The sequence below is a fragment of the Oncorhynchus nerka genome, linkage group LG17 (assembly GCF_034236695.1).
Source record: "Oncorhynchus nerka isolate Pitt River linkage group LG17, Oner_Uvic_2.0, whole genome shotgun sequence".
Lineage (NCBI taxonomy): Eukaryota > Metazoa > Chordata > Actinopteri > Salmoniformes > Salmonidae > Oncorhynchus > Oncorhynchus nerka.
The window spans coordinates 33121346-33146534 of NC_088412.1; the positions used below are offsets into that span (position 1 = coordinate 33121346).

The 25189-nt window shown below is 42.9% G+C and overlaps 2 protein-coding genes across 3 annotated transcripts in view; one reads left to right on the plus strand and one right to left on the minus strand.

The window, feature by feature from the left end:
• The first annotated feature begins 7391 nt into the window (after positions 1-7391).
• Positions 7392-19588, plus strand: LOC115145106 (carbonyl reductase family member 4). 2 transcript variants are annotated; one of them, XM_029686371.2, is made up of 6 exons: positions 7392-7559; positions 14834-14987; positions 15728-15848; positions 16027-16163; positions 17876-18010; positions 18273-19588. In XM_029686371.2, exons 2-6 carry the CDS (start codon positions 14843-14845, stop codon positions 18449-18451), a joined length of 717 nt encoding a protein of 238 aa, XP_029542231.1. In that variant the 5' UTR covers positions 7392-7559; positions 14834-14842; the 3' UTR covers positions 18452-19588. The 2 variants fall into 2 exon arrangements, with proteins under 2 accessions (XP_029542231.1, XP_029542232.1); XM_029686372.2 differs by lacking the exon at positions 17876-18010.
• An 85-nt stretch (positions 19589-19673) lies between these two features.
• The window catches only part of LOC115145167 (palladin-like), a 151299-nt gene continuing 145783 nt past the window's right edge, over positions 19674-25189 (minus strand). The window contains 4 exon segments of the mRNA XM_065003127.1: positions 19674-21940; positions 22091-22224; positions 22417-22582; positions 23060-23267. Of these exon segments, the coding sequence (XP_064859199.1) occupies positions 21780-21940; positions 22091-22224; positions 22417-22582; positions 23060-23267 (669 nt within the window). The 3' untranslated portion in view covers positions 19674-21779.

The following is a 25189-nucleotide window of genomic DNA, read 5'->3' on the forward strand; positions in this document are numbered from 1 at the left end:
GTCGAGGGGAATTTCTTATTACTTGAATATGGACTCAGACTTTCTGATAGGGTTGAAAGAAAAGCAGCGCAGCTCTCGGATCAGCTTTCTCCATTCAAATCTCACTTTAACATTAGAATTATTCCACAATTTTTGACGGATCAGCTCCTAGAGGAAGTACCACCTATGGCTGCAAGTACGCTATTGAGGCGGCTTATTGGCCTATTCTTACCAAAAAATAATGCACTAAATCAAAGATTGGGGCACATCATTGCGAACATGTCACACATCATGAAACGCCGTTGAGTCAAAAATTACAGATAGTAGTCTAGTCACAAAATAGAACGCAATTTATTGAACATGAAATTGTTTTCAATATGTTTGAAATAGCCTACATAGCTAGGCCCATGTATGCCTATGTATATTTTAATGCAGTCGTCTCAGTGTTCATTTGAAGCCTCGTTTCATCCATCACTTGTTTGTAACGATTGCAAATACTTTGGCAGCTTTGTATTTCTAGTCAACTTCGCTCTGAAGTTATTCGCAGTCACATTCAGACAGCATAAACATCTTGATTCTATGTTTAGCTGAGATCTTTTTTTTGAAGATCCACGTTACTAACGAAAGCTCTGGAACAGCTTTTGGCTACTAACGATGATCTTAACGCTATGAAGGATCTGGGAAACGAAATCTTAGTCACAATACAAAGCCAGGTGTTCACTTTAACTGAGGTCAAACACAAAGCCCCAACAGCCAAACACTGCATATAGAGTATATATAACAATGCATGGCTTAAAGCTCCTTGCCGTGGCTGGGCTGTTCCCAGAGGGAAATAAAACTCCACAGTGCTGCTCTGTGAGGTAGGTGAGGCATGCAGTAGCCTCCGCTCCTGTATTTTTGTGTGTGATGATGCTGAGCTGGAAAATGTTGAAAAGAGCTGAAAGGGGCTCTGTGAGGTCACTGGCGCACTGACGCTTCCTCTAGATGATAGGTTGCCATGGAGATGGGTTATTCCAATTTGTGCGCATGACTCTGGTGGAAAGAGATGGTTAGGTGGCTCGATGGGGGGTACAAAGACAAACAGTTGGATATTGAGATAAAGAGAACATGTGTTTTTCCATTGCTTGCTTTTAATCTGACTTGGCTCAATTGGCTGCTCTTTTCCCTCCCTCTCTCCTGCCTCTCCTATATCAAGGTGTTTTGGTACCTCCCTTATGTACTACGGTTTGTGCATGCTAGACTTTTACTATAACACAGGTCAATATACTGCCCTAACAAAGGCAAAGGCCGGTAGCCTAGTGTTTAGAGCGTTGCACTAGTAACTGTAAAGGTTGTAAGATCGAATCCCTGAGCTGACAAGGTAAAAATCTGTTGTTCCGCCCCTGAGCAAGGCAGTTAAGCCAGTATTCCTAGGCTGTCATTGAAAATAAGAACTGAAGTTACTGCACTTTGGCTTTGTTCCACTGTGTTTTGACTGCAGTTACCTGCTCTGCCATATAGAGGCAAAGAGCAGTAACTTTGCAAACAGTAAAACTGAGAAAAATGGCTTTAAAGTTGATTTGCTGTTCAGCCAAATATGTTGTAGGTAGATCAGTTATAATGCACTGATATATTGTCTCATTATGACGTAATTTCTTATGCATATCAAGCATGACCTCTGATTTGACCCCTAAGTCAAATAAAGTTTGATAAACACTTTTAGATTGAAGATACTACACAAAGTCAAATATTTCAAGTATACACATTCTTTGTGATGAAATAGGCCTTACCTTATGGTGAAAAAAATGCTTGAGCGTTACTAGAATACAACATTCAAAAAATGAAAACATAGCTACATCAAACCATCATACAGTTGGAATGTAGTTAGAACTCTCAAACTGTTTCCATCAAACAGAAAAATAACAAGTTTTATAAATACAATTAGATTGTAGATACTGCACTTAAAGCTGTTTATGGTCAAACAAAGGCAGATTTCAGTGTCTGCATTTTAGAGGTCATACCCACACTGCCAGAGAGGGTACACGCTACAGCAACACCATTTTAGAGGTCATATCCACACTGCCAGAGAGGGTACACGCTACAGCAACACCATTTTAGAGGTCATACCCACACTGCCAGAGAGGGTACACGCTACAGCAACACCATTTTAGAGGTCATACCCACACTGCCAGAGAGGGTACACGCTACAGCAACACCATTTTAGAGGTCATACCCACACTGCCAGAGAGGGTACGCGCTACAGCAACACCATTTTAGAGGTCATATCCACACTGCCCGAGAGGGTACACGCTACAGCAACACCATTTTAGAGGTCATACCCACACTGCCAGAGAGGGTACACGCTACAGCAACACCATTTTAGAGGTCATACCCACACTGCCAGAGAGGGTACACGCTACAGCAACACCATTTTAGAGGTCATACCCACACTGCCAGAGAGGGTACACGCTACAGCAACACCATTTTAGAGGTCATACCCACACTGCCAGAGAGGGTACGCGCTACAGCAACACCATTTTAGAGGTCATACCCACACTGCCCGAGAGGGTACACGCTACAGCAACACCATTTTAGAGGTCATACCCACACTGCCAGAGAGGGTACACGCTACAGCAACACCATTTTAGAGGTCATACCCACACTGCCAGAGAGGGTACGCGCTACAGCAACACCATTTTCTTTATTGTGACAAAACAATGAGTAGATCTAGAGTTGAAAATGCAATGGAAACCCATTGAACTTGTATTTTTTATTCAGTACATGGGGATTTAACAGCAAAAGTCATTTTTATGTGCACTAGGTATTTATGCACAGACTTTAATCCACAACAAATCAATTTGATGGAAAAACAACTCTGATGGGAAAATTTGCATATTGTTTTTATGCTGATTTTTGAATATTCACATAAATCTGTGGCCAATTGGAAGGAAACCTAGCTATAGACACCTTAAAGACTCTGGCAACTGCGCTAGTCCAGTATCACTTTGATTATGCCTGCACATCATGGTCCACCAGCAGTCCCAAACATCACTGAGGCGCGCACGCTCCTATTATGCACAACAAGCATTTCAGAGACATAGGACACAGACACACGGAACTCCAACATAAACCGGGAAATATGAACAAAGGAAACCATACACCTGATCCTATATATAGCAAAGGCACCCGATCCTATAGCTGTACAGCAAATCAGCAATCTGTCCACTAGCTCACCTGACCTGTGTTGATTGACAGTGTGCTCGTCCAATCAGTGTGTGTGTTTTACTAGCCAATCTTTTGCAGGTTTTTTTGCAAGGGCGATGCTGTGGCTACTGTCTCTGGCTGCATGTAGAGTAATGCACGTAGACTCTGTGACACAAAATGAGTGACAAAACATGACAAAACCTGGCCAGATAATTTCAAGGCATCAGTCTCAAGATAAAGTTGAGTCCTGAGTCTTGAGGCTCCAAGTCCAGTCTCAAGTCATCAAATTTGTGATTTGAGTCAACCTCGAGTCCAAGTCGTGACTCGAGTCCACAACTCCGCTACTAGTTAGTACCATTGGATGCAGAAAAAATAAAGTGAAGTCTGTAGCTCAAACACACAATATTTTAAAAAGGGTTAGAAGTCCTAAATCACACCAGCATGATGATGGGACTGATTAAGTTCAAAAATAATGTCAAAAGCTAGCTAATGTATGAACAGTAGAACTTTTTTTGTCTGTATATCTGTAATATGTCTGTATCTATGTATTTATGTAAAAAATGGAAATAAGTCCGACTTTGTGCAATCCCGGTCATTTAAAATAATGTTTGTACTGTGTATATATATATTTTAAAAATGTATTGACAAATTAAATTAATCAATCAATTCAAACTGTGCCGCAACCATTTAATAAATGGAAATAGAGCTATATGGAATCATTTTAAGAAAGCCATACCAAGGATCATTTTGTTATTATTCTGGTTATTCTGGTCATTGGCAAACCTCAGACGGGCCTGGACATGTGCTGGCTTGAGCAGGGGGACCTTGTGTGCGCTGCAGGATTTTAATCCGTGACGGCGTAGTGTGTTACTAATGGTTTACCTTGATACTGTGGTCCCAGCACTCTTCAGGTCATTGACACGTCCTGCTGTGTAGTTCTGAGTTGATCCCTCACCTTCCTCATGATCATTGATGCCCCATGAGGTGAGATCTTGCATGGAGCCCCAGACCGAGGGTGATTGACCGTCATCTTGAACTTCTTCCATTTTCTAATAATAGCGCCAACAGTTGTTGCCTTCTCACCAAGCTGCTCGCCTATTGTCATGTAGCCCATCCCAGCCTTGTGCAGGTCTACAATTTTATCCCTGATGCCCTTACACAGCTCCTTGGTCTTGGCCATTGTGGAGAGGTTGGAGTCTGTTTGATTGAGTGTGTGGACAGGTGTCTTTTATACAGGTAATGAGTTCAAACAGGTGCAGTTAATACAGGTAATGAGTGGAGAACAGGAGGGATTCTTAAATAAAAACTAACAAGTCTGTGAGAGCCGGAATTCTTACTGGTTGGTAGGTGATCAAATACTTATGTCATGCAATAAAATGCAAATGAATTACTTAAAAATCATACAATGTGATTTTCTGGATTTTTGTTTTAGATTCCGTCTCTCACAGTTGAAGTGTACCTATGATACAAATTACAGACCTCTACGTGCATTATAAATAGGAAGACCTGCAAAATCGGCAGTGTATCAAATACTTGTTCTCCCCACTGTGTACTTCCAATTATGTTTTCAACTGGTACAACTGAGTCTTGTGAGGCCTGTGTGAATCCTATAACAAAACAACTGACATGTACGTGTTCGTGAGAGACTTCAGTCAAATCCCAAGATGCTTGTGGGGGTCGTAGAGCAAAACGGAGACACCACAGTGTTTGTGATTGTCTCCGTTTTCCATAGAGGGGTCATAATAGTTTGCAGGCGAAACCAACGTTACAGAATTGGAGGGGGTGCATTTTTTTTTAGGATACCTTGATGTTGGACCAGCCCTCCCCCATTACATTGTGAACTGTCCCTAATGGTATCGGGTACTGTAACAGATTAAAGAGGTGTCTGCTTAATCAATAAGCCTTGCTCTGGCATGGCAGGGCCTTCCTACTGGAGAAGGAGGGAGGAAATCATTATCCCTACTACAAATAGTGTGAATTTTGTGTTTTGTGTACATGTTGATGAGGAGGTGGAGGGCGCGTCAGTGTGTCAGATACACTATATATTCATGTGTGAGGGAGGAAGTGTAAATATGTGTAAGATGTGACCAAGATTGATAAAGTGTTTATGGATTGGTCTCAGACTCTGGAGCATAATCCAGAGTCTGAGATCTGTCATGTGAGCCAAATACCAACAGTGACATTTTTAAGTAAAAAATAGGTATTAGGTGAACAATATTCATGCGAGTGTATGCAAGCAAGAAATAGAGTACATTTATTTGAGTTGGTTGAATAGAAAGTGTGTGTGTGTGTGTGTGTGTGTGTGTGTTGTGAGGAAGAGAGCAGAACGTGTGTCTATGTTGGCAGGCGTCATTAGACCACAGGAGTGTGAAGGAGGAAAATGAGGTCCTGATGTTCAGGATGATGATCTGAATACAAATTAAGCCCTGTGACACACACACACACACACACACACACACACACATACACACACACACACACACACACAAAAACTGTCTCCTTCCATATAAATCATAATACATTTCAGTCGACACCAAATGTTGCTCAACAGTTTTTCTTGTGAGTGGGGAGATGTGCTTTGTATTTTCTTACAACATCTTCTGTGTTTTTCCATCTGAGGGCATAACTCATAAGACAGGGGTCAAATGTCAGCTTGTGATTTACCCACTTCTCTCCTGGAACCAGGTCACTGAGGACAGCAAATCAATCCTGAAGAACTTCCAAATGATTAAAACCCTCCAGCTGTGTTTGACCATTGTTTTTCCACTGGTGACCAGTAGTTACATTGAGCTGGGCTCCTGGACCTTGGGTCAAAGGGCAAGGCAGGCGGAGCCAACATCCAGTATCTTACGGGTCCAAAACGAAAAGTAGGATAAAAGCATGATAAACCAAAGTTAGGGTTGAAGTTGGGGATATGGTTCAATAATGTATGTAAACCCTGGATTATTGATGCTATGTTTTGGCCAGGCTTTGAGAGAGGCTTTGAAGACACCGGTCGGCCATATTGGCACTTCCCAGAAGAAGCAGTCCTCCGTAGGAATGAATGGAATTCTACAGTACTTGAATTAAAGGTTTCAAGGACAAAATTATATGTATTTAAGTATTTTTGTTGTTGTAGTGTGAACAATAACATTACAACTTCCTAAAAATTATACTTTATGGATTTAGTTTTTAATAAAAATATGCATTAAGGTGTCTTCATTTACTTCATGATTCCATATGTGTTATTTCATAGCTTTGACGTCTTCACTATTATTCTATAATGTAGAAAATAGTACAAATAATGAAAACCCTTCAATGAGTAGGTGTTCTAAAACTTTAGACTGGTACTGTATAAAAACATGAATGGATAGCATACGATCATCGATTCAATTTGGCTACCTAGGGCTACAAACATATACAACAAATAGCAAAAGAACAATAATCACAAGAATGGCGAGATCAAAGGGAGCAAGGGTCTTTAAATTAAAGATCCAGGCAGCCTCTCATTTTAACAATAAATTGTCGAGGTCACCCCCTCTCCTAGGGAGGGTGACGCGTTCGATGCCGATATGACGTAGGGACGAAATAGCGTGGTTCGCTTCCAAAAAGTGGGCCGCAACTGGTACGTCGAGTTTTTGCACCTAACGCTGGACTAATTGCACTTAGCACTTGCACTATGAAACTGCAATTACCCAGCCTATTTGCTCGTAAATATCCTTTGCTATTTTTTTATGTGATATGTTTTATGGCTGCTGCAAAACGATTTGCCTCTCTGAGGACATTAAAGTTTTCTGAATCTGAATCTGAACGTCCATATCCCAGTTCCAAACCTAACCTCAACCACAACCACAACCCTAACCCTAACCTCAACTACAACCATTGCTCCAGGGTCGCTGTCAATAATGGCTGATCCCTGGCTCTGACCCCACTCTCCGGGGTTGTCTCAGAGGGAGTGAGATTTGCAAAAAACATACATACATACACTTGTACGTGTGAAATATGACAAATGTAAGCACCCACCTAATTATCTTATTTTTCCCGGTTCAAACCTAACTTGTAACTCTAACCCTTAACCTAGACTAGGTTTGATCATCACGTCTAAACTGTGGACAGACTGTGGTGTGGTATGTCTGTGAGTCCAGCTACCTGTGAGGGACACAGCCTACCTCAGTGGTCCAGGGACACTGGCACGAGCTGTGAGATTTAGGTGCGTATCTCTTGCTCCCCCATGTGGTCGAAATAATAAACGCACTACAGGAAAAAATGGCGACCTCCGTGTGTGTATGGTGTCAATGATCAACTAACGTTTGCACATGTTATTGTCAAAGGACCCGGATAGTCAAACGATAAGAATTATATGGAGCGAAATGCCAACTTGGTATCCATCTTAAACGACAACAGAGTTGCGTGAAAACGTGAGTTTTTCACCAAAATACCCTCAAATTATCTTGCTAGCATAACTTAGCTATCTTGCTAGCATAATTTAGCTTTGAAATCAACTAACAGCCACACAGACAGTTGCATGCTCTGTCTAGAATAATGTTACTAGCTAGCTAGTTAGCCGGTCTATCAAATATTTGTATTACTAAACCACTGTTTTATCGGTGGGTCTATTGCCCAGCCGTGTTGTTGTTTTGTCAAGGCCATGGGTGTATTCATTAGGCCAGTTCTATTGCAAAACGTTTTGCAACAGAACCCGTTTAGTTCCATTCTGTTCTTAAACGAAGTTGTTACACATGTTTTGTTGTTTTGTCTCTGTACTCCCAGCATTTTGGATTGAAAATAATACAGTGACTATGAGATTGAAGTGTAGACTTGTCAGCTTTAATGTGAGGGTATTGTGTCATTTTGGAGTCACCTTTATTGTAAATAAGAATATAATATGTTTCTAAACACTTCCACATTCATGTGAATGCTACCATAATTACAGATAATCCTTATTTACATGAGTATTCAGACTCTTTACTATGAGACTCGAAATTGAGCTCAGGTGCATTCTGTTTCCGTTGACCGTCCTTGATATGTTGCTACAACTTGATTGGAGTCCACCTGTGGTAAATTCAATTGATCTGACATGATTTTGAAATGCACACACCTGTTTATATAAGGTCCCACAGTTGACAGTGCATGTCAGAGCAAAAATCAAGCCATAAGGATGTGTCCGTAGAGCTCCGAGACAGGATTGAAGGTCCCCAAGAACAGAGTGGCCTCCATCATTCTTAAATGGAAGAAGTTTGGAACCACCAAGACTCTTCTTAGAGCTGGCCACCCAGCCAAACTGAGGTATCGGAGGAGAAGCGCCTTGAACCCGATGGTTGACCAAGAACCCGATGGTCACACTGACAGAGCTCTAAAGTTCCTCTGGGGAGATGGGAGAACCTTCCAGAAAGACAGCCATCTCTGCAGCACTCCAGCAGTAGTGTAGAGTGTCCAGACGGAAGCCACTCCTCAGTAAAAGGCACATAACAGCCTGCTTGGAGTTTGCCAAAAGGCACCTAAAGACTCTCAGACCATGATAAACCAAGATTAAACTCTTTGGCCTGAATGCCAAGGGTCATGTCAGAGAAAACTTGGCTCCATCCCAGCATGGTGGTGGCAGCATCATGCTGTGGGAATGTTTCTCAGCGGCAGGGACTGGGAGACTACTCAGGATGGAGGCAAAGATGAATGGAGCAAAGTACAGAGAGATCCTTGATGAAAACCTGCTCAGGACCTAGGACTGTGGCGAAGGTTCACCTTCCAACAGAACAATGTCCTTAAGCACACAGCCACGACAAACGCAGGCGTGGCTTCTGGACAAGTCTCTGAATGTCCTTGAGTGGCCTAGCCTGAGCCCGGACTTGAATCCAATCGAACATCTCTGAAGAGACCTGAAAATACTGTAATATCTTATGTTTCACAGAGACTTGGCTGAACGACGACATGGATAATATAGAGCTGGCTGGCTTCTCCGTGTTTCGGCAGGACAGAGCAGCTACGTCTGGCAAGACAAGGGACAGGGGTGTGTCTATTTGCCAATAACTGCTGGTGCGCGATGTCTAATATTAATAAGAAGTCTTAAGGTATTGCTCACCTTAGGTAGAATACCTCATGATAAGCTATTGACCACACTATCTACCAAGTGTGTTCTCGTTAATATTATTCGTAGCCGTCTATTTACCACCACAAACTTATGTCGGCACTAAGACCGCACTCAACGAACTGTATAATGCCATAAGCAAACAAGCAAATGCTCATCCAGAAGCAGTGCTCCTAGTGGCCGGAGACTTTAATGCAGAACTTAAATCTGTTTTAACTCATTTCTACTTGCATGTCACATGTGCAACCAGAGAACAAAAAACCTCTAGACCACCTTTACTCCACACACCGAGACTCATACAAAGCTCTCCCTTGCCCTCCATTTTGCAAATCTGACCATAATTCTCCTGATTCCTGCTTACAAACAAAAACTAAAGCAGGAAGTACCAGTGACTCGCTTATTACGGAAGTGGTCAGCTGATGCAGATGCTACGCTACCACTTCCGTAATAAGGACTGTTTTGCTAGCACAGACTGGAATATGTTCCGGGATTCATCCAATGGAATTGAGGAGTATACCAGCTCAGTCACCGACTTAATCAATAAGTACAGCGACGACGTCATTCCCCACAATGACCGTACGTACAATTCCCAACGAGAAGCCATGGATTACAGGCAACATCCGCACCGAGCTAAAGTCTAGAGCTGCCACTTTCATGGAACGGGACACTAATCCGGACGCTTATAAGAAATCCCGCTATGCCCTCAGACAAACCTTCAAACAGGCAAGTGTCAATACAGGACTAAGATTGAATCCTACTTCACCGGCTCTGACGCTCGTCGGATGTGTCAGGGCTTGAAAACTATTACGAACTACAGCTGCCCAGTGACGCGAGCCTACCAGACGGGCTAAATGCCTTTTATGCTCGTTTCGAGGCAAGCAACACTGAAGCATGCATAATCAGCTAACACCAGCTAATCCGGATGACTGTGTGATAACGCTCTCCGTAGCCGATGTGAGCAAGACCTTTAAACAGGTCAACATTCACAAAACTGCGGTGCCAGACAGATTACCAAGACGTGTACTCAAAGCATGCGCAGACCAACTGGCAAGTGTCTTCACTGACATTTTCAACCTCTTCCTGCCCGAGTCTGTAATACCTACATGTTTCAAACAGACCATCATAGTCCCTGTGCCCAAGAAAGCGAAGGTAACCTGCCTAAATGATTACCGCCCTGTAGTACTCACGTCGGTAGCCATGAAGTGCTTTAAAAGGCTGGTCATGGCTCACATCAACACCATCATGCCAGAAACCCTAGACCCACTCCAATTCGCATACCGCCACAACAGATCCAAAGATGATGCAATCTCAATCACACTCTACACTGCCCTTTCCCACCTGGACAAAAGGAACACCTATGTGAGAATGCTGTTCATTGACTACAGCTCAGCGTAGTGCCCACAAAGCTCATTACTACCCTGAGACTCAACATCTCACTCTGCAACTGGATCCTGGACTTGCTGACGGGCCGCCCCCAGGTGGTAAGGGTAGGCAACAACACATCTGCCATGCTGATCCTCAACGCTGGGGCCCCCCAGGGGTGCGTTGTTATTCCGCTCCTATACTCCCTGTTCACCCACGACTGCGTGGCCAAGCACGACTTCAACACCATCATTGAGTTTGCTGACAACCTAACAGTGGTAGGCCTGATCACCAACAACAATGAGGTAGCCTATAGGGAGGAGGTCAGAGACCTGGCATTGTGGTGCCAGGACAACAACCTCTCTCAATGTGAGCAAGACAAAAGAGCTGATAGTGAACTCTTGGAAAAGGAGGGCCGAACAGGCCCCCATTAAGTGATCACTGTCCTATTGCCTTTGTGAGAGATGGTAAAATTCCTAAGAAATCTCCACGTGTCATTACAAAAAAAGAAACTGGAAGCGGTTTGATATTCAAGGATTTTTACATGATGTATCTAGCATTGAATGGAATTAATCCCAGATGTTGAACTAGCCTTTTCTTACTTCCACAAATCATTCCAGGATGTATGCAATAGGCATGCCCCTTTTAAAAAAAAATCAGGATTAAGGGCAGAGAGAACCCTTGGTTTACTAATGAACTTACAAAAATCATAAGGGAATGAAATGCTATGTGGGCTAAAGCAAGAGGGACTGGTTTGGCAGATGATTGGATGGATTTTAAACGTCATCGAAATATGGGTGTGACTATGGGTGTGGGTGTGACTATTTTAGTCAGGGTGTGACTATTTTAGTCAGGTTGGTAAATAAATATTAATTTAACGTCCCATTCTCATTTGCTTCTAACAGTACCAAAAATTAGAACAGGTCATGGTAGAAATAGTTTTAGTTACTTAGCTCCATGGTCCTGGAATTCTCTCCTGAACATTTTAAAATGTGATGATCTTGTTTGCTTGGTGGAGTTTAAACACTTGATCGATGTATGTATCATAGAGTGTAATTCTCTTTTTACGTAAAATGTTTTTGTTGTACTGTATGTGCGTTTATAGTTTTGTTTAATGTTGTTGTGTATGTAAGTTGTTTTGTCTGAAACGGTGTTCCCCTTGCTGCTATTGGACCAGGTCTTTCTTGGAAAAGAGATGTTATCTCAGTGAGAAAAACCTGTATAAATAAAGGTAAAATAAGAATAAATAATACATAAACATTGACGGGACTGAAGTGGAACGGGTTGAGAGTTTCAAGTTCCTTGGTGTCCACATCACCAACAAACTATGGTCATGGTCCAAACACACCAAGACAGTTGTGAAGAGCGCAAGACAACACCTTTTCCCCCTCCCCAAATCCTCAAAAAGTTCTACAGCTGCACTATCGAGCTCATCCTGACCGGTTGCATCACCGCCTGGTATGGCAACTTCCCGGCATCTGACCGCAAGGCACTACAGAGGGTAGTGCGTGCAGCCCAGTACATCAGTAGGGCCAAGCTTCCTTACATCCAGGACCTATATACTAGGCAGTGTCAGAGGAAGGCCAAAAACATTGTCAAAGAATCCAGTCACCCAAGTCATAGACTGTTCTCTCTGCTACTGCACGGCAAGCGATACCGGAGCGCCAAGTCTAGGTCCAAAAGGCTCCTCAACAGCTTCTACCCCCAAGCCATAAGACTGCTGAACAACTAATCAAATGGCCAACCGGACTATCTACATTGACCCCCCCTTTGTTTTTACACTGCTGCTATTCGGATAATTACATTTGAGTTAACTGCACCTCAAATTGCAGCCCAAATAAATGATTCTCAGAGTTCAAGTAACAGACACATCTCAACATCAACTGTTCATAGGAGACTGCGTCAATCAGGCCTTCATGGTCGAATTGCTGCAAAGAAATCACTACTAAAGGACACCAATAATAAGAAGAGACTTGCTTGGGCCAACAAAAATGAGCAATGGACATTAGACCGGTGGAAATCTGTCCTTTGGTCAGTTGAGTCCAAATGTGAGATTTTTCGTTCCAACCACTGTGTCTTTGTGAGACGCATAGTAGGTGAACAGATGATCTCCATATGTGTGGTTCTCACCATGAAGCATGGAAGAGGAGTGATGGTATGGGGGTACTTTGCTGGTGACACTGTCTGTGGTTTATTTACAATTCAAGGAACACTTAACCAGCATGGCTACCACAGCAATTTGCAGCGATATGCCATCCCATCTGGTTTGCGCTTAGTCCCACTATAATTTTTGTTTTCAACAGGACAATGACCCAACACACCTCCAGGCTGTGTAAGGGCTATTGTTTCAAGAAGGAGAGTGATGGAGTGCTGCATCAGATGACCTGGCCTCCACAATCACCCGGCCTCAACCCAATTGAGATGGCTTGGGATGAGTTGGACCACAGAGTGAAGGAAAAGCAGCCAACAAGTGCTCAGAATATGTGGGAACTCCTTCAAGACTGTTGGAAAAGCATTCCAGGTGAAGCTGGTTGAGAGAACGCCAAAAGTGTGTAAAGCTGTCAAGGCAAACAAACGGTGGCTACTTTGAAGAATATAAAATATATTTTGATTTGTTTTTTTTTTGCTTTCTACATGATTCCATATGTGTTTATTTCACAGTTTTGTTGTCTTCACTATTATTCTACAATGTAAAAAATTGTAAAAATAAAGAGAACTCTTGAACGAGTAGGTGTGTCCAAACTTTTGACTGGTACTGTAAGTATTCAGACCCTTTACTCAGGACTTTGTTGAAGCACCTTTGGCAGCGATTACAGCCTCGAGTCTTCTTGGGTATGACAATACAAGCTTGGCACACCTGTATTTGGGGAGTTTCACATTCTTCTCTGCAGATCCTCTCAATCTCTGTCACGTTGGATGGGGTGCGTCGCTGCACAGCTATTTTCAGGTCACTCCAGAGATTTTCAATCACGTTCAAGGTCTCTGGCTGGGCCAATCAAGGACATTCAGAGACTTGTCCCAAAGCCACTCCTGCATTGTCTTGGCTATGTACTTAGGGTGGTTGTCCAGTTGGAACTTGAACCTTTGCCCCAGTCTTAGGTTCTGAGTGCTCTGGAGCAGGTTTTCATCAAGGATCTCTGTACTTTGCTCTGTTCATCTATCCCTCAATCCTGACTAGTCTCCCAGTCCCTGCCGCTGAAAAACATCCCCACAGTCAGATGCTGTCACCACAATGCTTCACTGTAGGGATGGTGCCAGGTTTCCTCCAGATGTTGCGCTTGGCATTCAGGCCAAAGAGTTCAATCTTGGTTTCATTGAACCAGATAATCTTGTTTCTCATGGTCTGAGCATCCTTTACTGAGGAGTGTCTTCTGTCTGGCCACTCTACCATAAAGGCCCGATTGGTGGTGCTGCAGAGATGGTTGTCCTTCTGGAAGGTTCTCCCATCTCCACAGAGGAACTCTGGAGCTCTGTCAGAGTGACCATCGGGTTCTTGGTCACCTCCCTGACCAAGGCCCTTATCCCACGATTGCTCAGTTTCGGGCTGCCAGCAATAGTATGAGGTGGTTCCAAACTTCGTCCATTTAAGAATGATGGAGACCACTGTGTTCTTGGGGAACTTCAATGCTGCAGAAATGTTTTGGTACACTTCCCCAGATCTGTACCTCAACACAATCCTGTCATGGAGCTCTACTGACACTTCTTTCGACCTCATGGCTTAGTTTTTGCTCTGACATGCACTGTCAACTGTGGAACCTTACATAGACAGGTGTGAGCCTTTCCAAATCATGTAAATTAATTGAATTTACCACAGGTGGACTCCAATCAAGTTGTAGAAACAGCTCAAGGATGATCAATGGAAACAGGATGCACCTGAACACAATTTTGAGTCTCATAGAAAAGGTTCTGAATACTTATATAAATAAGATATTTCAGGGTTTTTGGAAACAAATCTAAAAACATGTTTTTGCTTTGTCAATATGGGGTATTGTGTGTAGATTGAGGACTTTTTAAAATGTAATACATTTTTAGAGTAAGGCTGTAACATAACAAAATGTGAAAAAGGGAAGTGGTCTGAATACTTTCCCAATGAACTGTATATCATGAATTGATATGTCCAAAAATGTAAATGATGGATTATAGCTTTAAGGAAGGGCTTCAGTAGACGTTAAATCCGACTGACCCTGAAACCAAATGCCAATGTCATCTCATCGTTGACTTTGCTCTGTGATGTGGTCTCTTCTGCAGGGCAGGGGCATGTCCAGGCTGTGTGTGGTGTGTGGGGGCTCCAGGGGCATTGGCAGGGCTGTATCAAAGCTGCTGGCAGAGAGAGGCTGCAGGGTGGCTGTGGTGTCCAGGAACCAGGATGCTGCTCAGGCCACTGTGGTGTCCCTCGCTGGAGGTACAGTATTATACCTGCAGGGGTGTCATGCACCTCTTAGTTGGGCTCTGCTGTTCACAGTCTAACCCAGCGATTCCCAAGTTCGGGGTCACGACCGAACCTTATTAAAAAATGTGTAGCGAGAGAATTGCGCTTGTTTCATAGAACCGGGGTTCCGTCGGTAACCTCCGGTAGCCGCTAGATGCTGTTGTCATAAACGGCACGTTTTCTGTTTTCTTCCAACAAATGTCTTACTATCTTTTGAACCATTTAAGCTGCAAAATATAATGAGCCCATCAATGAAAGATAAGACTCTCAGGAACACAGAGTGGACAGGGCCTGGCACTAAATACGACTGGGAGAAAAATCAGGTACAGGCTAGTTTTTCAACACATAACATCATACAAAATGATTGACTGATGATCTACTGAACCTCTGTCAATTCTGTCACTTTAAACCATACTTCCTTCATATTTAAATACTGTGAAAAGTACTGTCAGAATTATTTGTAATAAACTGTCATAGCCCAATTTAAAACAGTTAACATTGACCGTTGATTACATAACTTATTTTTACTTGGTGGGATGGGGTCGCACATTTTTTTAAATATCAAAATGGGGTCATGGACCAAAAAGATTTGGGAACCCCTATTCTATCCAGATGATTAGGCTTGTGCCACATTCACTTATGCTGTTTATTAGGCCTAAACACAGTTGTAGTTTTCGGTTTACCTTATGTTTAACCAATCTCTCGTTTTCTAGCTGACCATATGGCCTTTAGTTGTGACGTCTCCAAAGGAGAGGAAGTTCAGAATATATTTGAGACGATCCAGAAGACCTGTGGAAATGTCTCATACCTGGTCAATGCAGCTGGTATCAACAGGTGCGTGCGAAATACTTGCATGAATCAGTCCTCGTACAGGTGTACAGGTTAGTTTCATACCTTCAGAACTCCCATGATAGTCCTAAGCCGGTGAGCTTGCATGTGTATAAAACATTTAGTCATCCATCTCCAGTGTGTGTGTGTGTGTGCACCTTCCTGTCTTTGTGTGTGTGTTCAGGGATGGTCTGTTGCTGAGGACCAGGCCCGAGGACATGGTGGCTCTGCTTCATACCAACCTACTGGGGAGCATGTTGACATGCAAGGCAGCACTACGGAGCATGCTCCATACCCAGGGAGGGGCCATTGTCAACATAGGTACTGTTACTGTACAGTGCCTTCGGAAAGTATTCAGACCCCTTGAATGTTTGTTACGTTACAGCCTTATTCTAAAATTGATTAAATAAATAAAACATCCTCAGCAGTCTACACACAATACTCCATAATGACAAAGTAAAAACAGGGTTTTAGAAATACCATATTTACGTATGTATTCAGACCCTTTACTATGAGACTCAGGTGCATCCTGTTTCCAGTGATCATCCTTGAGATGCTTCTACAAATTGATTGGAGTCCACTTATGGTGAATTCAATTGATTGGACATGATTTGGAAAGGCACACAGTTGACAGTGCATGTCATAGCAAAAACCAAGCTATGAGGTGGAAGGAATTGTCCGAAGAGTTCCACATAGGATGGTGTCGAGGCACAGATCTGGGGAAGGTTACCAAATTATTTCTACTGTGGTCCCCAAGACCACAGTGGTCTCCATCATTCTTAAATGGAAGAAGTTTGGAACCACCAAGACTGGCTGCCCGACCGAACTGAGCAGGGAGCTGACCAAGAACCCGATGGTCACTCTGACAGAGCTCTAGAGTTCCTCTTTGGAGATGGGAGAACCTTCGAAAGGACAACCATCTCTGCAGCACTCCACCAATCAGGCCTTTATGGTAGAGTGGCCACTCCTCAGTAAAAGACACATGACAGCCCACTTGGAGTTTGCCAAAAGGCATCTAAAGACTGAATGCCAAGTGCCACGTCTGGAAGAACCTGGCACCATCCCTACAGTGAAGCATGGTGGTGTCAGCATCATGCTGTGGAGATGTTTTTCAGTGGAAGGGACTGGGGAAACTAGTCAGGATCGAAGCAAATATGAACGCCGCAAAGTACAGAGAGATCCTTGATGGAAACTTGCTCCAGAGGGCTCAGGACCTCAGACTGGGGCGAAGGTTCACCTTTCAACAGGACAAGGACCCTAAGCACGCAGCCAAGACAACGCAGGAGTGGCTTCGGGACAAGTCCCTGAATGTCCTTGAGTGGACTTGGACCTGATTGAACATTTCTGGAGAGACCTGAAAATAGCTGTGCAGCGACGCCTCCCATCCAACCTGACAGAGCTTGAGAGGATCTGCAGAGAAGAATGGGAGAAACTCCCCAAATACAGGTGTGCCAAGATTGTAGCGTCATACCCAAGAAGAACTGCCAAAGGTGCTTCAACAAAGTACTGAGTAAAGGGTCTGAATACTTATGCAAATGTGATATTTTTTTATTTATTTTAATATATACATTTGCCAACATTTCTAAAAACCTGTTTTTGCTTTGTCATTATGGGGTATTGTGTGTAGATTGATGAAGGAAAAAACGATTTAATATATTTTAGAATAAGGCTGTAACTTAACAAAATGTGTAAAAAGCCCAGGGGTGTGAATACGTTCTGAATGCACCGTATGTCCAGCCCCTTCACACTACAGAGTTACTAACCTAACGTAGCAGACGTCGAGGAAAGCGCCTGAGCAGAGTTCCCACATCCGGTTTTCAGCCAAAAGGAAGCTAGGTTGAATTTGCTGTATCCCTGAAAACCGGATACATCCTGTTATTGACAACTCCACTCTGAGATACCAGATGCATTCTATGTTGCCATTTGGCCACAAGGTGGTGGTTGTGGTCCAGGGAATAAACCATCTCTAACTTCACTTTACGTTGAGTTAGCCAAATCACTGTGCTCATGGTTGTGATTTGTGTGTACTGTAGGCTCTGTGGTGGGGTTGAAGGGGAACGCAGGTCAGTGTGTGTACAGCGCCAGTAAAGCAGGTCTGGAGGGCTTCACTCGCTCCCTGGCCAAGGAGGTGGCCTCGCGCAATGTCAGAGTTAACCTGCTAGCTCCCGGTATGGAGCTGTCTCTTCCTCTTTTCTTTACTGCTCCTCTCTCTCTTTCATCTATTGTCTGCTTATTCTCCTCAACTTCTCTCCTGTCTTGTCCTAGCCTTTGTACTCCTGTGTATGCTTCAGCCATCTCCTTCATCATTGTCATGCTAAAATAGAAACAGACTTGTACTGCACCTAGGATATTGGTTTCCAATGTCCTCTCAGCTAGAATTCAGTTTTCTCCTGATGCTGACCCTCCCTTATCTTTTCTCCTTTCTCCTAGGTTTCATTCGAACAGACATGACAGTGGGGCTGAGGGAAGGGGAGGGGGTGCGGACCATCCCCCTGGGGAGGTTTGGGGAGCCTGAGGAGGTGGCCAAGGCTGTTCTTTTCCTCCTGGAGTCTCCCTACATCACAGGACAGGTGCTGGTGGTGGATGGAGGGCTGCAGCTGGCCATGTAGGGAGGCCCTTGACCCCTCTATATACACCTAGTGCCCACTATACCTCCTAACACTGTCAGCTGGGTGGTTTAGAGACTCTCAGCCTGCCTCTTGGATGAGAATTACAATGGAGAGTTCTGTGTTTTCCAGAATATGAATGTTTCAGCTTAGGATGGGCTGGGTTCATGCATAGGAAAGGGATAAATATCTGCTTTTTATCTATACTGAACAAAAATATACACAGTAATTACTGATCACAGTAATGGCAGGATGAAACATGCTGTGTTGGTTCCATATTTCACAAACTGAGATCCCTGAAATGTTCAATTTGCACAAAAAGTGTATTTCTCTCAAATGTTGTGTGGGCTTGACCTTGTAATAGTCAGGGCTAGATATATTTATACCTGTGTATGGTTCATGTAATACTATTGCCCCTATCTGTATACAGTGCTGAGTCACAGGGTACTGCTCCACATAGCTCAGAGGGTGTGTGAGTGACAGTTTTTCATGACTAACACTGCTGACTCCACTGTGTCTGACTCAGTCTGGCCCTCCACGCTCCTGAGGCCTTAACTTTGATCAGCAGATTTAATGCTATTACTCTTTCCATGACTTATAGGCACCTAGTGCTGACCAAAGTTCTCATGTTTCACTCTCCCACTCCCCTGGGGCACCGCGACACAGCGCAGGCCCCAACCGCCGCCCCCCCTTGAGCCCAGTCCTGAAGGGGCCCAGAGAGGGGGTATGGATGGGGTCTGACTGCCTGCCTAGTGCCTACAGCTGGAGGGGATTTTTAGCCCATGGAATGTTTTGAGGGTCCAGTTACAGCTCAGGATCGGTGGTGCAAATGGATGGGGTCAGAGGTGACTGTCATGCTCAGTGTGGAGATTTGAAATGCTGTGATCTCATCTATTATTTCCTCCAGTGGAGAGACATTTCACCTCACTGGAGTGTGCTGCCCAGTCCCCTCACACACACAGCTCCAGGGTGCTCAACAGTCACATATATTTACACGTCATTAGAAGCTTTCATGGATCTGGGGCATCTGCAGTCTATCATGTGACCTAAGATCAAGGTGGAGACAATGTAAACTGGGGATCAAGGTCAAATCTGATAAGAATTCTCAATAAAGAAAGGCATTTCCCCTGTGATGAATGATATGGCTGCTGGGTAAGTTTTTGTATGGAATTGATTTGAGCAGTCTCCTACTGTCTCCTCACTCAACATAAACACAGTACCTCTAGACACTTAGGTTGTTTTATTATCTTTCATAAACTAATGTAATATCATGAGAACATTCCATATACAGGCATAGAAATCAAAAAGGTGTCCTATATGTTTGTGACTGATCACAGTAATGGCAGGATGAAACATGCTGTGAACAGATACAGCAAAAGAAGCCTATTTAATAATGCAGTAGTGAGAAATATATCATTACTTATTTCAATACAATTCTGTGTATATCTTTTCCCTTGACAGCTTTGCTATAGTTAATAATAATAGTCATTTGTTATAAGAGCCTCATAAAGACATGGACAGACATTGTGACTGAAATAGGCCCAAGTGATCTTTTAAGGAAATATATATTGTTTCAAAAAGTGTGATATTTTAATACAGACAGGATTATGTTTTGTCATTGAACATTTGAGAGAGAAAAAAATCACTAATATAATTTACGTCAAGTTTTTTGGGAAAGATTTCTCATACAAAAATCAAGCAGACAATCTGTGGTGTGTGACCAATCAACTGAAGCCATTATTAGGACTGTCTCACGTCTGTGAAGATTTTAAACTTCAAAAATAAACCAAAGAAAATAACTGATCTCCAAAATCAGTCATAACCATCATTTCATCATCAACATAGTCAATTTCTTCTTTATCATCTTTGTCATCTACAGTGAATTCTATTCCAAAAAACTTGCTTTCCTCTGTCCTTGACTTCCACTCACGGATCACACAGTTCACAAGCGTTGAAGTGACTGTTGTCACTGGGCTGAGACTGATCACCTGGGCATCCTGGCCCAGGATAACCCCACTTCCTGTCCCTGCTACAGTCAACCTTCACACACCAGTACCTCCTAGCCAGTCATTCCCTCTATCCATCAATCAATCACTGAAGTTACCATGGTAACGGTGAGAGCTCTCAACGGTGTCGAGTCATTCAGCCAACATTCTCTTTCACAACTCATCTCTAAATAGTTTGAACTTTCAAGGTCATTTGACCTGACAAAAAAAAACAAGAAAAAAAGTATGTAAGTCCTTGTGCAATATCGATGGTATTTGTGCTAAATGTTGAACCTGACAATGCTGATATCTATGGTATTGTGCTATTAATAACTAAAACCAGACACTATTTATATCCATGTTGTGCTATATTACCAAGACTATGCTGTGATAACCATATAAAAGAACAACTTGTGTTTTGCGGTCTCTCTTTCGTCTCTCAACAGTCCAGGGAAACATGACGTGTGGCTCCCATGCTTTGGACTTTCCATACCTTTACATTGAGTCCAAAGTCTGTCCCGTTTCTATATATCTCTACCCCTATAATTTGGTGGCTTTGTTGGGGGAGTATTTCATAAGTAAGGCATCAATTTAGATAGAGCATTACAAATGGCACCATTGTCACATGCATAATAACACTACTTTAGACTTTAAAATATATATATATATATATATATTTTTTTTTTACAAAGAGTTCATGTGAGAGATATCTTAGGCACTTAAGAGGTGACCCCCTTGTGTGGTTATGGTAGTGTTACTTTGAGAACTAATTTACCAACATTCAAGTCTTCTTCACTCCCACCACCCATTATCAGAAACTATATTGTTTTAATGGACCACAGAATTGCAAACAAACTTCAATGGCCACCAAGGGTAGATTCCTCTGGCTCCTATGGTAGTTCCTATTCCTATGGTTGATCAAATGGAACCATATCTTTATGAAATCTTTATTTGACTAGGCAAGTCAGTTAAGAACAAATTCTTGGGTTAACTGCCTTGTTCAGGGGTAGAACGACAGATTTTTACCTTGTCAGCTCGGGATTCGATCTAGCAACCTTCCTAGTTGGGTTACTAGCCCAACGCTCTAATCACTAGGCTACCTGCTACCCCATCTGATCCTAAGTTGGGATCCATGTTTCATTGACACTGAGATATTATGGGGTGTCACATTGCCCGTCATCCATCTTCCAAAATAGTATCTGTGGGATTGTCGTAATACGCCTCAGATGGAGGGTGTTACATTTACCCCTATATGTCTGGGGAGAACGGGGGTTGGTGCTTGTAGCACTGGGGGTCAGTTTTAAGGCATTAGGGGGTTGAGTGGGGTGTGTGAACCCCGCTGGTCTCTACAGGTCATCACTCTCCACCAGGCCTCCAGGCTGCAGGGGGCTGGAGTCAGGGAAGAAGGCTGCCTTCACGTCCAGTCCTCTCTCTGTCAGCGCCGCGTAGCGACTCGTAGACGGACGCACCTTCTTAGGCTTGGGAGTGTTGGGCTGCTGCCACTGAGCTGAGGACGGAACATAGGTGGAAGAGATGAGAACAGAGACAATAACAGTGATTTAGCCTTTTACATTTGGTCCTGTGTGTTTGGAGGGTATATAATATTCGGTTGGTTTGTGTGGACACAGAGAAAGACATTGGTGTCTGGGGGACTTACTGTGGACGTCGAGTCGTGCGGTGCTGGACACGATGCCAGCGTCATTTTTGGCTGACACGGTGTACCAACCAGCATCCTCCTTCATGGCTGGCTGGATGATCATACACAGGTAGCCACAGTTGTCCTGGTGCATGCTGGGAAACAGAGTTCAACACACTCCCTCAGGACCGAGTTTCACCAACTGTTGTCATATCATCAATATCTTTATAATTTGCAGGTCCAGTTTAAGAGACTGCTTACCAATAATATTGCTACACTACTTCCTTTGACTGTTATTGGACTTATATAAGACAAGCCATAGACGGTGAATGGTAGAGCTGACTTACCTGATCCTGTCTGTATTGTGAGTGAAAGACTCGTTCTCTTTCTTCCAGAAGATCTTTGGGTTGGGGACAGCCGACACACGGCACTCCAGACGTACAGGGTTACCCTCGGCAACAGCAGTGTTCTGCAGCTTCTCGATGAACGAAGGAGCCTTGTGAATCTCTTTGGCTGGAGACAAGAGAGAGAGACCACGGTCAGTCAATAGTATATCAAACTATGACGTATTGTGATACAATGATACAATGATAAGTACTACGGTATTTGCATCAACAAATAAAAAGAGACAAAGTGCCCTTATATCTGAAAAGACTTCAAAAATATTATGGCCCGTGCTTGACTTGGGCAGGAGGAGCTCACCGGAGCTGAGTACCAACACCTCAAATGTTCTACTGCTTGAGCTCCTGTTCCTCTTATAGAATAGTAGCTCAAATGTATTGTGGAGCTCCTGTTCCTCTTATAGAATAGTAGCTCAAATGTATTGTGGAGCTCCTGCACCTAAATATAAACAGTACCGGTATCCAAAATAAGTACAGGAACCTATTTCAGTTCAAGTCAAGCACAGATTATGGGTCCTTTCCTATGACAATGTTTTAATGTTGTTCATCTGTCTATACTTATACATCTATGTACTGTATGGGTGTCTACCTGCGACAATGAGTTCCAGGTCGAAGGAGTTCTGTCCCGCGCGGTTGCTAGCGATGCAGGTGTAGATGCCCGCGTCGCGGCTGGACACGGGCTCGATGACCAATGAGTGTACGCCATTCTCCCTCACTAGCATCTTGTGGGCGGAGTCAGGACGGATGGCCTGACCATTCAACTGCCAGATCAGATCTGGTGTAGGCAAGCCACTCACCTAGAGGGGGGAACACAACACATACTCAATGACTCATTCATCACACTGTGTTATTTATACAGTGATGTGATGATTTGAATCTAGATGGAGCATGACTCTATCTGCAGTGTATATGTGCTGGTATATATTTGCATTGTGAGTACAGTAATATGGTGTGTCTCTATCTGCAGTAATATATTTGCATTGTACAGTAATATGTGTGTCTCTATCTGCAGTGTATATGTGCTGGTATATATTTGCATTGTGAGTACAGTAATATGGTGTGTCTCTATCTGCAGTGTATATGTGCTGGTATATATTTGCATTGTGAGTACAGTAATATGGTGTGTCTCTATCTGCAGTGTATATGTGCTGGTATATATTTGCATTGTGAGTACAGTAATATGGTGTGACTCTATCTGCAGTGTATATGTGCTGGTATATATTTGCATTGTGAGTACAGTAATATGGTGTGACTCTATCTGCAGTGTATATGTGCTGGTATATATTTGCATTGTGAGTACAGTAATATGGTGTGACTCTATCTGCAGTGTATATGTGCTGGTATATATTTGCATTGTGAGTACAGTAATATGGTGTGACTCTATCTGCAGTGTATATGTGCTGGTATATATTTGCATTGTGAGTACAGTAATATGGTGTGCATTGTGAGTACTCTATCTGCAGTGTATATGTGCTGGTATATATTTGCATTGTGAGTACAGTAATATGGTGTGACTCTATCTGCAGTGTATATGTGCTGGTATATATTTGCATTGTGAGTACAGTAATATGGTGTGACTCTATCTGCAGTGTATATGTGCTGGTATATATTTGCATTGTGAGTACAGTAATATGGTGTGACTCTATCTGCAGTGTATATGTGCTGGTATATATTTGCATTGTGAGTACAGTAATATGGTGTGTCTCTATCTGCAGTGTATATGTGCTGGTATATATTTGCATTGTGAGTACAGTAATATGGTGTGTCTCTATCTGCAGTGTATATGTGCTGGTATATATTTGCATTGTGAGTACAGTAATATGGTGTGACTCTATCTGCAGTGTATATGTGCTGGTATATATTTGCATTGTGAGTACAGTAATATGGTGTGACTCTATCTGCAGTGTATATGTGCTGGTATATATTTGCATTGTGAGTACAGTAATATGGTGTGTCTCTATCTGCAGTGTATATGTGCTGGTATATATTTGCATTGTGAGTACAGTAATATGGTGTGACTCTATCTGCAGTGTATATGTGCTGGTATATATTTGCATTGTGAGTACAGTAATATGGTGTGACTCTATCTGCAGTGTATATGTGCTGGTATATATTTGCATTGTGAGTACAGTAATATGGTGTGACTCTATCTGCAGTGTATATGTGCTGGTATATATTTGCATTGTGAGTACAGTAATATGGTGTGACTCTATCTGCAGTGTATATGTGCTGGTATATATTTGCATTGTGAGTACAGTAATATGGTGTGACTCTATGTATATGTGCTGGTATATATTTGCATTGTGAGTACAGTAATATGGTGTGACTATGTATATGTGCTGGTATATATTTGCATTGTGAGTACAGTAATATGGTGTGTCTCTATCTGCAGTGTATATGTGCTGGTATATATTTGCATTGTGAGTACAGTAATATGGTGTGACTCTATCTGCAGTGTATATGTGCTGGTATATATTTGCATTGTGAGTACAGTAATATGGTGTGACTCTATCTGCAGTGTATATGTGCTGGTATATATTTGCATTGTGAGTACAGTAATATGGTGTGTCTCTATCTGCAGTGTATATGTGCTGGTATATATTTGCATTGTGAGTACAGTAATATGGTGTGACTCTATCTGCAGTGTATATGTGCTGGTATATATTTGCATTGTGAGTACAGTAATATGGTGTGTCTCTATCTGCAGTGTATATGTGCT